Consider the following 12,501-nt stretch of genomic DNA (forward strand, 5'->3'; position numbering starts at 1 on the left):
GATCTTTAGAAGAGGACATGGCAAACGATTTCTTCTCCACCGTTTGTTTGTAATACGTATTTATGTCCTGTATATATATATATATATATATATATATATATATATATATATATATATATATATATATATATATATATATATATATATATACGTAAAATAAGGAAAGAGCGAGTTTCGCGATCTTTCCTTTCGATAAGAAGGAAAGACGATGCGGTTGCGAGGCTCTCGGTACTCATCCTCCTTCGTAATAGCATCGTAATACCAGCCATTACATGCTCGGATCATCGCGAAACAATTTCCAATCGTTTTAATGGATCCGCGATCTACACGACAAGAGTATCCAATAAAAATTAAATCTTACAAGGTAGAAAAAAAAATCGAAAGAAAATAAAAGAAAAAAAGAAATAGATAAATAGATAAATAAATAAATAAATAAATAAATAAAAGGAAACAATTTTCCAATAGAATGAAATCTGTAAGGAATCTCGTGAATTATTCGTACGTTTCCAAGAGGTTTTGCTTTGTTTTTCTTTCGTTTTTTTTCCATTTTTTTCTTGTTTTTCTTTTTTTTTTTTTTTTTTTTTTTGAAAAGTTTTAGCAAGAACTAGCGACAAAAATCGGGCCGAGTTAGCCACCGGACGCTAATTTTCGTTATTTGCTCGCATAGTCCGTTTAATTTCATTCCGAGACCGCCGACACGCTAGGGATCAAAGTTCCAGCGTGTCAGAGAAAGAGAGACAAAGAGAAAGAGAGAGAGAGAGAGAGAGAGAGTGAGTGAGTGAGAGTGAATGAGTGAGTGAGTGAATGAGTGAGAGAGAAAGAGAGAGAGAGAGAGAGAGAGAGAGGGTAGGAGAGGAAAATATATCAGAGGCCCATGCTCCGAGGCGCGTAATTGAGTCTGTAACAGCGTCCAAATCAGCGCGACGACCAATCATTATATTACTCGAGTCTCGTTCTCTTCTCTCTATCTATCCATCCATCTCTTTCTCTCTGTCTTTCTTTCTCTCTTTCACTCGTCGATCGGCGTTCGTTAGTCAATCGGTCGTGTAATCGTTGCCCTACAATAGTACTGGTTAAGCTTCAGCTTTGTAGTTAAAGCACGAAACGAACGTTTACTACATCTATTGAACGCGCCTTCTATCTCGCCTTCGTTTCTAATAACGAGATTTTCTATTAGCTAGAATAACGATTCGAGTTGTCTTCGATCACATTACCTGAGGCTAACAATCGTGAAACATAGATAGATATTGGCCCTATTTTTTTTTATTTTTTTTTTTTTTTTTTTGTTAAATCAAGTATTGCATTGTCAATGAAAATTTATTGTTCCTGAATCTTAAGACATTATTTTACTCGAATTTTATTCCAAAGAAAAAAAAGAGTTTCTTTTCCTTCCTCCTCTTCTTCTTCTTCTTCTTCTTGTAAAAACATGAAAGTAACTTGGTCAATTTTTTGAATTTTCTGATGAAATATTAAATCTTTTAAATTTTCCGATGAAATTTTCATAGAATACTCTTAAAGGTTGACGCTATAGAATAAAAATATATATAACAAAAAAAAAAAAAAATCGATTTTTTTTAACTTTCTAAATGTACGCAAATACCTTTAAAGAATATATATATTTAATATAAAATAAGACAAAAGTTAGACGGAGGATATTAATTATCGGTATATTACGTCTTCCTTATAATAATCATGATTCTTCCCCCGAAATACGGGTGATGGGATAGGTGGTTAGATAGATCGATTACACTTCCTTCGAAACTACGTACTAAACAAGCTTCGTAGGAAGTACGGGGCCAATTAGCTCGACAGTACTTGTGTTGCGTTACAATATCGTATTAATAAACTTTACAACGCAAGTAATATTAATTGCCCTGGTCTCGTAGAGATCGTTCCTTACATTTATATCCATGAACATAACGATGATTCTGAAAGTTGATGTTATGATATTTAGAATGACCAGGAAACGAATAACAATTTTTCATATGCCTACATTGAACGTATTTAAACTGTTTGCGATCGGTGGATAGTAATTTTCAAGTGAAAAAAATTAAAAGGAAAATATTTTTTGCGTGCAGATACGCTCCCCTTCACGATTGGCTTCGCGATAGATTATCGCGTGGGCGTAACTAATATAAAGTTCAAGAACACAAGTTCCGTCTTCTCTTCAAGAGAAGTATCTACCTACATACATCTATACCTACCTTCCGATTCGATCGATTTTCTAGCGGTAGAACTTTGGAATCCGAACGGTTAGCACGGCAGTGCTAAAGATCCTTCAATGTGATATCTAACATTGGATAGACTTCGTGATCGACGATCCAGAGAGAGAAAGACGTATGTACATATGTCGAAAATAGGATTGTTCAAGGCCGGATCGTTAGCGACTCCGAAAGATCAAAGATAAAACTAGTAGGTAGGTAGGTAGGTAGGTAGGTAGGTAGGTAGGTAGGTAGGTATGAAAGTAGATATTATTCGAGTTGTCGAATATCCGGATATTCATGAATATCCGGATAACGTTCGAGCATGCGTTTCAAACTCTCAATGAAATTTATTCTACGTGTGTCACATCGTAATTTCTCCCATTTTCCGATCGGTCAGCTGATTCTTCTCAAGTGAATATTTATTAACGTCGGAAACATATCTACATATGTCTCCTGTTATATGGGTCATGTGAACACGTACACGTTATCTTCTCTTTTAGATTTCGATCAAGATGAAGACAATGAAGAAAAGGAAGAAAAAGAAGTAACAAAGTATAGAACAATCATCCGATAGATTGTCAAGACAACAACGACGATAACGCATAGTCGTTAGGTTGTTACCGTCGATAAACAGTATGAAAGCGATGAAAATTAACCGTTCGGCCAAGGCTAGAGAAAATAGAAGAATAGATAGATAGAGAGAGAGAGAGAGAGAGAGAGAGAGAGAGAGAGAGAAATAGAGGGAGAGAAAGAGAGAGAGAGAGAGAGAGAGAAAGAAGGTGGGAGGGTAAGAGAAAGAGAGAAAGTGTGCAAGAGAAAAAGGGAGAGAGAGAGAAGGATGGTTGCAGGTCGTAGCGTACACGATAATTAGGTTTCACTCGCTTTGCTTTAATAATCCAGGCAACATGCAAAGTGCATCGTCATAGTCCTTGCACGGCTGGAAATGCGTCGGAGGCCGAGTTTGGCTCCTGTGTACCTCGACATTAACGTTGTCGCTCGCCACTCGCTCCAGGCTCCGAGGTGAACCTTGCTACGGAAAGGATATGAGAGAGAGAGAGCGAGAGAATGTGTGTGTGTGTGTGTGTGAGAGAGAGAGAGAGAGAGAGAGAGAGAATGAGAGTGAGAAAGACAGTTTGCTGACAAATTTTGCAAGGACAGCCGGAATTATTAATGCGATGGTTCCTACCTACGTAATCGGGACGAAGCTCTGAATTAGTGGCGTTCCAAAGCAAGACACGGACTGCGAAAAGCGAATACCAATCGAGATAATGAAAATTAACGACGTTTAAACGACGACCTCGGTGCAATTAATTATAGTCCCTCGTTTCCTGTCCTGCCGATATCGTCGCTTTCTCTCTATGCCCTAAAACTCGTGATTTTCTTCTGATCTTCTCAGCTTGTTTAAGTTATCTAACAAGTCTAGCATGTGTGTGTGTGTGTGTGTGTGTATATATACGTTAAATAATCAAATAAACTATATCCTAATTTATTTGATGATTTCTTCCAATTATAAAAATTATCCTAAAAATTAAAGAAAGAAAACGAAATTTCAAACGAGAGAGAAAGAGAAAAAGAGAGAGAAAAAGTTTGGGTTATATTCAATTGATTTTTTTAAAAATAATAAGACAAATAAACTGATATATCTCTCTATAAATGGAGATATATTTTTTATTTTAACCTGTTAACCGTCTAAATTTATTCTAAAAACGTATATATACGTTATGTGGCAAAAATTAAGACATGACGAATTTACGAATCAAACACAAAATATATATAACCACTGTACAATTGAATGAAATTATTTAAAAATAGTGATTGATTTTTTTAAATATTAATAATTTTATTGCTTGAACTCATAAATATTATGGACAAAACACAAATCTGTCCTATTCTATCCCCCGTACAATTCTCGAACGAGAGAGGCAAAGATCTAAAATACCACAGATTGCTATCTCAACGAATGAAAATTATTTAGCAATGAATGACAGTAAATGTTGGAACTGTGACCATTTCTTCGTGTCCATCTTGCTAGACTTTTTCTAAATATTTTATCTATCACGCTATGCGATATTTTTATTTTCAAAAGAATTAAAAAATTCTTTTTTATGGCTTTTTATTTCGTCATTGTCCCCAAACATTCTAAAATATCATTAAATTTACAAATATACATAGTTAGCAATAAAATTTTAATTTAAAAATATTGATAAAAGATAATTTCTTTTGGCATAACTTCATAACACAAAAAAAAATTGCCATCTCTTCGCAACGAGTATACTTGCGACGAATACAGTTAACAGATTAAAGGGCACGGTTACGTATTTTTACGCGTCGGAAAGAAGATCCAGAAGGTGGCTCGATTGTTTATCAAATTCCACGATACGATCTAATGGTTAGAGCTTGAAAGCTTTGGTGGTACCTACTTACTCACGATCGGAGAACTCGTTGTTCGTACGAGTCCTCTGCCAAGGCTCGTATATCAAACGCTCTTGGTAGACTGAGCCAAGTGTAACGAACTTTCCTTATCTCGTTCACTCTTCACCGGATTTTCGTTTATCTTTCTCTTTCTCTTTCTCTCTCTCTCTCTCTCTCTCTCTCTCTCTCTCTCTTCCTCTAGTATCTTTTCGTCATGTCGACCGAATAGATTTTCATTTTCCTATCTCAAACGAAGAAATTTTTATAGAGATAAATGATCTTGTTTATTGTATTAATGGAGAATACATCAAAATGTCTTTTAACATGTCGATTAATTTAATTTTGAGTAAAAAGTCAAATAAAAATCGCTATGAAAGTTTTTTATCTTATAAAAAAAAGAAAAATAAATAAAAAAATAAAAAAAAAAAAAATTTATAGATTAACATTATATTCATTTCGATAGATCCTATATACATACGTATATATCTATGTATACTTCATAGAATAAAATATATCGTTTCTCTTCCTAGTCTGGTATTTAGATTAAAGAAACGTCTATCTCTCGTTGTGTTGTAAATCAAGAAAACAGACATTTACATATATGAGAGAAATACTGATGTTACATTCGTAGAAAATTTATCGCTTGTTTTTTATTGGTCCCTTTTAAATGTGCTTAATTTATGAAATAAAATCGATAACGGCTGTGCTACTGTAAGAGTATAGAACGATTTCTAAAAAGAAATATAAAAGCGTATTATTGAAGAGGTTTTTAATCGCGAAATGTCACTTCTTTGACTACAAAGTAAACGGTAGTCGGGAAGAGAATTTAAAAAGAAGAAAAATCGAACGATATAACATTGGCTCGCATATTTTACACTGGACATCACATATAGATTATATAATCGATATTATTCCCTTTTATCGTTCCTACAACGAACAGGATACGTTTGTGATAGATGCTACGCATTGTGGTAATTCGATCAAAGCGTTTCCGATGCTCTCTTCGAGCTTTTATTATTCTTTCGATATCCACATATTTCATTATTCGATGAAAATAATAATAAACCAAAACAAATTTTCAAAAGATAACAGTTGCTTTAGAACTTTCTCCTTCGTTTTTATATTATTAAGCGATTATGAATTTAATGATCCTATATTAAAAATGATTAATAAATTTCTCGAATTAATTCTTTTCAACGAATAGATTTGTTGATTTGATATTTTAGATCTCTCTCTCTCTTTCTCTCTCTCTCTCTCTCACTCTCTCTTTCTCTCTCATTTGTACCATACATCTGTTCTTTAGAAGAAACCGCCGGACGGAAGACACGTGCTATGCATGTGTTACGAATAAGTCGTAAAAAAAGATGATCTTTTGATAATAAATACCTATCGATAGAACTACGTAAATATTATTATTTAAATATATATAGTATATATTTACGTATATATTATTGATTTTTTTTTTAAATATTACAAGAAAAAACTTGCATTACCATAATCGAATTTTATTCTTTCAAAAATCGCTTAAATTCATTAATTGTTAAATCAGTAGCTACAACATCAATAAACATATATTGAGGATCATTAGTGTCCGGTTCTAAATTTAATACCGTTGTCCATTTGTATAACCACGTTGATGCTAAACTTCCAGACTTTACTCTAATACGTTTCACTGACCTACCTGTTACTTTGAAAATTTCTTGTTCTAATTTTAATCTTAATTCATCAATGCCTGTAAACAATCAACCGATAAAAAGTCAGTAGTAATATATTATCTCTAGTCAAATTTACCTGTTAAATCTTTACAGGAAATAGCAATTGTATTTTCATCTATGTCAACCTTATCAATAAGATCACATTTATTAGCCACATATATTATTGATTGATTTTCATTTAACATAGGTTTTATTATTTTTTCTACATGTTGAAATTGTGCCTTCATGTCAGGATGACTAATATCAAAGACATGTACAATAACATCCTGCAACATATTAATAACTATTATATCTGTATAAGACAAAAAATTTAATATTAAAAAATTGATATATACAGAGATTATAGCATCTTCAAGAGTAACTATAAATGGTGCTAGTAACATTTCCGGTACATCTTGAATAAAACCTATTGTATCCACATATAACACCTTCTGTCTACATGGAAGTAATCCTTCGTAAGAAATTGTGTCCAATGTGGCAAACAATTGATTTCTTGGTTTTAAGCTTTCATCTTCTGTTAATATTTTTATTAAAGATGATTTTCCAGCATTTGTATATCCAATCACAGTTACACTTGGAAAACCAAATTTTTTTCTCCGATTCCTACTGTCTTTTTTACTTTCCTTCAATTTCTCTAATGCCTTTTTTAGCTTGGATTCACGAGCTTTCAACAATTTTTTCCTATTTTCATCAAAATTGATTTGACCACTGTGTTGATCATAAACTTCACCCATTTTCTTCCAAATATATGGCAATTCAGCCAAAGCTACCTGTAATTGTGCTTCAGGAGTTTTAGCATGTTCACGAAATATATGTATGATTATTGAATATCGATCATAAATAGGCAAACCTAAAACATTTTGAAGTTCCATTCTTTGTATATGTTTTAATAAATTTATGCTAATAAATATAGCTGTAATTTCTTTGTTTTTTTTAATTTGTTTCGCAAGATTATCAAGTCCACCTGAACCCAATAAATATTTTTTTTGAAATGACTGTAATGGAGCAAATGTTTTATCTATTACAGTCCAATATGGTAAACTCTCTACGAGTGCTACTGATTCAGCCATTTGCAATTCTGGTGTAGTATTTTTTTTCTTATCTTTACCCCATTTTATATATGGTTGCAATAAAAAAACTTTATGCCCTCCAGCTATTACTCCAAGATATTGATTAGAAATTTCTTTGTATAATTCATGCTCTTCTTCGGTTTCAATAAATTCTAAATCTATAGTATGTTTGAATTTACATAAAACATTACATATTGCTGAGTCTATTTTTTTATGCATTAAATACATGCTTTTGTTCAACAAAGTTTTATTTGATCGAACATGAAAGAGAGATCTTAAATTGTACATTTTGATTTTTTTTTTTTTTTTTTTTTTTTTTTTTTGTTTATTTAATCTTTTAGAAAAAAATATGTAGAAGAATGTATATTTGTTTGCATGTATAAAACTGCATTGAATTGATCAGACTTGAAAATAAAAAGAAATTAATTCAACAAAAAACAATATGTAGAAAATAATATTAATGATATAAATAACGTTTAAAGTTGTACGAAACACAACATAACCTCTTTTTCATAGTTACTAAGAATTGATTACTAAGTATCACTCATGTGAAGTGTCAATTCATTGATATTCGAGTTTTTCTAATATTCAAGATGTACTCAAAAATATAATAATACTTGTTTACTAACAATTTAATTGTTTTCATTGTTTTGATTTACCACCTTTCTATGCATATCTCTCTACAATGTAACTATGACGTATTTCCATAATATGCATTTTAAAATCACGAAAATATACGGTAGATGCTTGTAAACATCAATCGATGAAAAATACGTATCAGCCTTAAGGATTCTGATTCACTATATATAGAGATTATACCTCTATATTCACTACCTATTTAGAGACCATGCGTATACCATCTCTCAACTTTCTTTAACAATGACTCTACAAATGACTGTCATTGATAATAGTCAGACATATTTATAGGAAGCTGTATTTTGTTTTGCTTGTACGTAAATATAAACGCTTTTTTAAAATTGTACTTGATAAAACAAAATTTTAGTAATCATATTTTTTAATAATAATGGTATAATTGTAATCATCCATTTAATTATTAAGTTCCTTTGAGTTAAGTTGTACGGTTATATATTGTTATATTGTGTCATATTTATTCTAAGAAATCTTATATATTGTAGATTTTAGAGATAAGAAGTAGTTATTCAGGTATAGATTCCAGTTATTATATATTACTTTATAAATCTTAATTACTAATAATTTCATGCTATTTTCATTTGTTATATTATATTATATTATATTATTCTTTATATAGGTTTGATTTTTTTTTTTTTTATTTCTACATATACTGTTTGATAATATAATTCTAATTGATAATATATTTCTTTATATATGGATCATTATGATTTCATTTAATAATTGTTATTTTGAACAAATTTACAGCTGTTTGTAATGTAATTGGATACATTTAGTGACCGAAATATGGATTCACAAGAACAGCATTCATCTGATTTCATTAATGTTAATCATAAATCAAATTCGTTGTCAAAAAACGACTTTGAAAGTCTCGGTTTTGTTATTGACAATGGCAAGCCCAGATTTAAATTGGATGAGCCTGTATCTACAAATTTTCTTCCAAATATCGAATTGACGAAGTCAGAGGATTCTCTCGATGACAGCGACACATTATCTTTTGTCATACTAGGAAAGAAATCGTTAGATTCTATACAAGCATCGTCTTTAGCAACATACTCCGATATTCAACAAAAATGCATGTCAATTGTAAGATATGAATGCTGGTAATTAATTTATTATGTAAGATGTAATATGTTTCATAAATTATTAATATTTAATATTTTATAGGATTATAATTCAATAATATCATCTTTAAATTCTTCTGAAATACAACAAAAGTTAGCAGAATTGTTACAGGAGAATGTCAAATTAAAAGAAACATTAAAACAAAATACTGTAGCTATGAAACAACAATTTAATACTTTAGTAACATGGCAAGAAGAGGTAATGAATGTTCACAAAAATCATAAGCAAAAGTTTAAAGAAACCAGACAATTGATCAATGTTCTTAAACAAGAGAATGCTGAATTGAAATTAAAACTTTGTGTAAGTTAATTAAAAATTATAGAAGTATCAAAAAATAACTAAAATAAATTAATAGATTTATTCTATTCTAATGTCTTAAATTAATAAATATTAAACATTTTATACAGGTTGTAAATATAGATGACACGATGGTTGGCAATACAAAGGAATTTAGTAATTCAACTCATTTAAATCAGTTGCAAAATAAAATATCCTCTTTGACGGATGAACTATGTAATTTTAAATCCAATTGTGCAAAATTATCTGAAGATGTTGAAAAATATATCAGTTTACCAAGTATGACGAATATGCAATTGAAAGAAACTAATTACTCAACAGAAGAGCAAAATCTTAAAGCAAAAGAACTTGAAGAGCAAGATCTTAAAATAAATGAACCTGAAGAGCAAAATCTTAAAAGAAATGAACCTGAAGAGCAAAATCTTGAAAAAAATAAACCTGAAATAGGTGGTAATACAGATCAAGTTCAAGTTAAAGAAATAAGTCAGCTTAATAATTCGCTCAAAGATGAAATAAAATCGGTAAGGAAGTTTAATAATTTCCTTATATATTAATATATATATATATATATTAATATATGATTTGTTTAGATCTTTTTTCTTTTTAATATATTTTCCATTAATAATATAAACCTTTTTTCTAGCTACATTGTTCCATAAATCTTAATATGACACAAATATCAGATCACATATCTCCACAAAGTCATTACTTTACACAAAGTATAAAACAATATGGAGAAATGTTACAGGAAATGACTGATTGTTTCATTGCACAAATTGCTCGGTATTCTACTATACAAAAATATATAAAGGAATGTATAAATATATTAGATGCTTGTGAAACTATAAAATTACCTGAACATTGTGATACAGTTGAAGAAAACTGGTCACTACAACTTGAGCAGCTACAAATTTACAAAGATAAGTTATCAATCTATCAGAAAACGTTAAATGAAGAACAATTAAAATTAATAATCGATAGACAAAGTTTTATTAAGATTCAGAACCAATTTCAGAAAGTATTTTCAGATTATAATTCCATTTTGTATGAATTACAAATAATATCAGAAGAGAACATTAGATTAAATATATTGAAAGATAGTATCTCTAAGGAAAGTTCACAAAAAATAACTGAATTAGAGAAACATAAAAATGAAAATGAACAAAAATTCAATGATATTAAAGCTATTTTAGAGCAAGAAAGAGAAACTTGGAGTGAACAAAAAAAGTTATTTGATAATCTTAGAAAAACTTTAAATATGGAATACAAACGCTTAATTGATCAAAAAGAAATGCTCTTTAGTTTACACCAGGAAAAAGCATTAGTGGACAAACAATGTCAATTATATAAGAGTAATGAAGAACTTTTACAAACAGAAAAAGAAACATTGGAACAAAAATGTAAACAATTGATTGTTGATGCAGATACTTTACGTATTCAATTAGAAGAGAAAGAAAATGCTCTTATACAACTCGGTTTAATTAAAAAAGAACTAGATAAAGAACTAATGCAACAAGTAAGTGAATTTTATTTTTTATATGTTTAATTATATTATACGACTAAAATGTCAGCAGATATAAGATATCATTCATACTTAATCATTTGTATTTTCATATTGAATACAGAAAAATGAAATAGAGCTTCTAAAAATACAAATATCGTATAATGAAGAAGATTTTAATTCTGAGAAGAAAGCTAAAGAGGAATTATTACTTGAAAGAAATCAACTACAGAAAGAATTAGAAAATGCTTATAAGAAAACGAAACATTCATATTATGGAGATTTAGAATAAAAGTTAACTTTTGCAAGAAAAAGAAATTTCTTTTATATTTTAAAGAAAAAAGCAAGTATTTTAATTTAATATTAATCTATATCATGCCATAAATCTATTAATTATGCTGTTTATAGCATAAATTTTAAATTCATAAATATATACAATCAATAAATATTATGTTTAAAATATTCAATTAGATTTGAGTTTCACTTTATTTATAAATTATTAATAAAAATAATAGATTTATGTCATAAATAATACTATTTTAGTATTTATAGGTCACACATTTTTTTCTAAGCTTTTAATAATTTGTACATTTTTTTCAAAATTTATAATTAATTAATACAAGAAAAATTTTAATTATATATTAATTCATGCAGATTAACAATAAAATAAAAATTCCTTCTTTTATATAATTTATTTAATATCTTTCCTTATCTAATATCCAGTATGTGATAAGTAAAGGATAATATATTATCATACAAGATAAGTTTTATTGACTTAAAACATAATAACCTAATATCATTATATCTTTATTTTATTATTTATTTTTTTATACAATATTGATACTTATACAATTTTAGATAATAAAATAATATATATACAAACTATGTGCGTGTGTATTTATGTGTATGTATTTATGTATGTGCATATTTAATTGTTATTTAAGATTACATAGACATGAGAAATTATTTTTTTATTTTACATATTAGTCTTATGAAATCCTAAATAGTGCAAAGACAAAGAAATATATACATAAAAAAAAATAAAATAATATATATTTTTCTTTTACACTATATTTAAGAACACAATGATAAATATGCTGTAAACAAAATATCAATGTAAATTATGAATTAAAGATATATGATATTATATCGTGTTTGTATGTAGCATATTTTATTACTTATTGTATACTTATAAAGTAATAAAAGAATCTTCATTGAAAATATAGAATACATTATTTTCATTCCATATATATTGAATTTGTTGCTGTTTCTCTCTCTCTCTCTCTCTATCTTTCTTTCTCTCTCTCTCTCTCTCTCTCTCTCTCCCTCTCTCTCTCTCTATGTGTGTGCGTGTGTGTATTTGTGCGCGCGCGCGTGTATGTATGTATTAAATTACATAAAGATTTTTTTTTTTTTATATAACACTTTGCAAAGTTTAGTTGCACGTAAGCAATTAAAACTAAGTTCATAAAAATATTTGATTAGATAATCTTATACAAAGTAAAAATAATTTGTAAAATAAATAT

The 12,501-nt window shown here is 29.1% G+C and overlaps 2 protein-coding genes across 4 annotated transcripts; one reads left to right on the forward strand and one right to left on the reverse strand.

The window, feature by feature from the left end:
• Positions 1–6,100: 6,100 nt before the first annotated feature.
• Positions 6,101–8,108, reverse strand: LOC124427646 (putative GTP-binding protein 6). The gene is made up of 3 exons (XM_046970837.1): positions 6,667–8,108; positions 6,408–6,597; positions 6,101–6,348 (listed from the first exon to the last, which is right to left on the reverse strand). Exons 1-3 carry the CDS (start codon positions 7,687–7,689, stop codon positions 6,122–6,124), a joined length of 1,440 nt encoding a protein of 479 aa, XP_046826793.1. The 5' UTR covers positions 7,690–8,108; the 3' UTR covers positions 6,101–6,121.
• A 135-nt stretch (positions 8,109–8,243) lies between these two features.
• Positions 8,244–11,289, forward strand: LOC124431876 (nuclear matrix constituent protein 1a-like). Of its 3 annotated transcripts, none has more exons than XM_046980362.1 (6): positions 8,244–8,350; positions 8,800–9,138; positions 9,220–9,477; positions 9,585–9,995; positions 10,118–10,990; positions 11,100–11,289. In XM_046980362.1, the coding sequence occupies exons 2-6, from the start codon at positions 8,839–8,841 to the stop codon at positions 11,265–11,267; spliced, it is 2,010 nt and encodes a 669-aa protein (XP_046836318.1). In that variant the 5' UTR covers positions 8,244–8,350; positions 8,800–8,838; the 3' UTR covers positions 11,268–11,289. The 3 variants fall into 3 exon arrangements, with proteins under 3 accessions (XP_046836318.1, XP_046836395.1, XP_046836242.1); XM_046980439.1 differs by lacking the exon at positions 8,244–8,350 and adding an exon at positions 8,424–8,565 and having other exon boundaries at positions 10,118–10,994; XM_046980286.1 differs by lacking the exon at positions 8,244–8,350 and adding an exon at positions 8,425–8,565.
• Positions 11,290–12,501: the final 1,212 nt, after the last annotated feature.

This window comes from Vespa crabro, chromosome 1 (genome assembly GCF_910589235.1).
Source record: "Vespa crabro chromosome 1, iyVesCrab1.2, whole genome shotgun sequence".
NCBI classification, from domain to species: domain Eukaryota; kingdom Metazoa; phylum Arthropoda; class Insecta; order Hymenoptera; family Vespidae; genus Vespa; species Vespa crabro.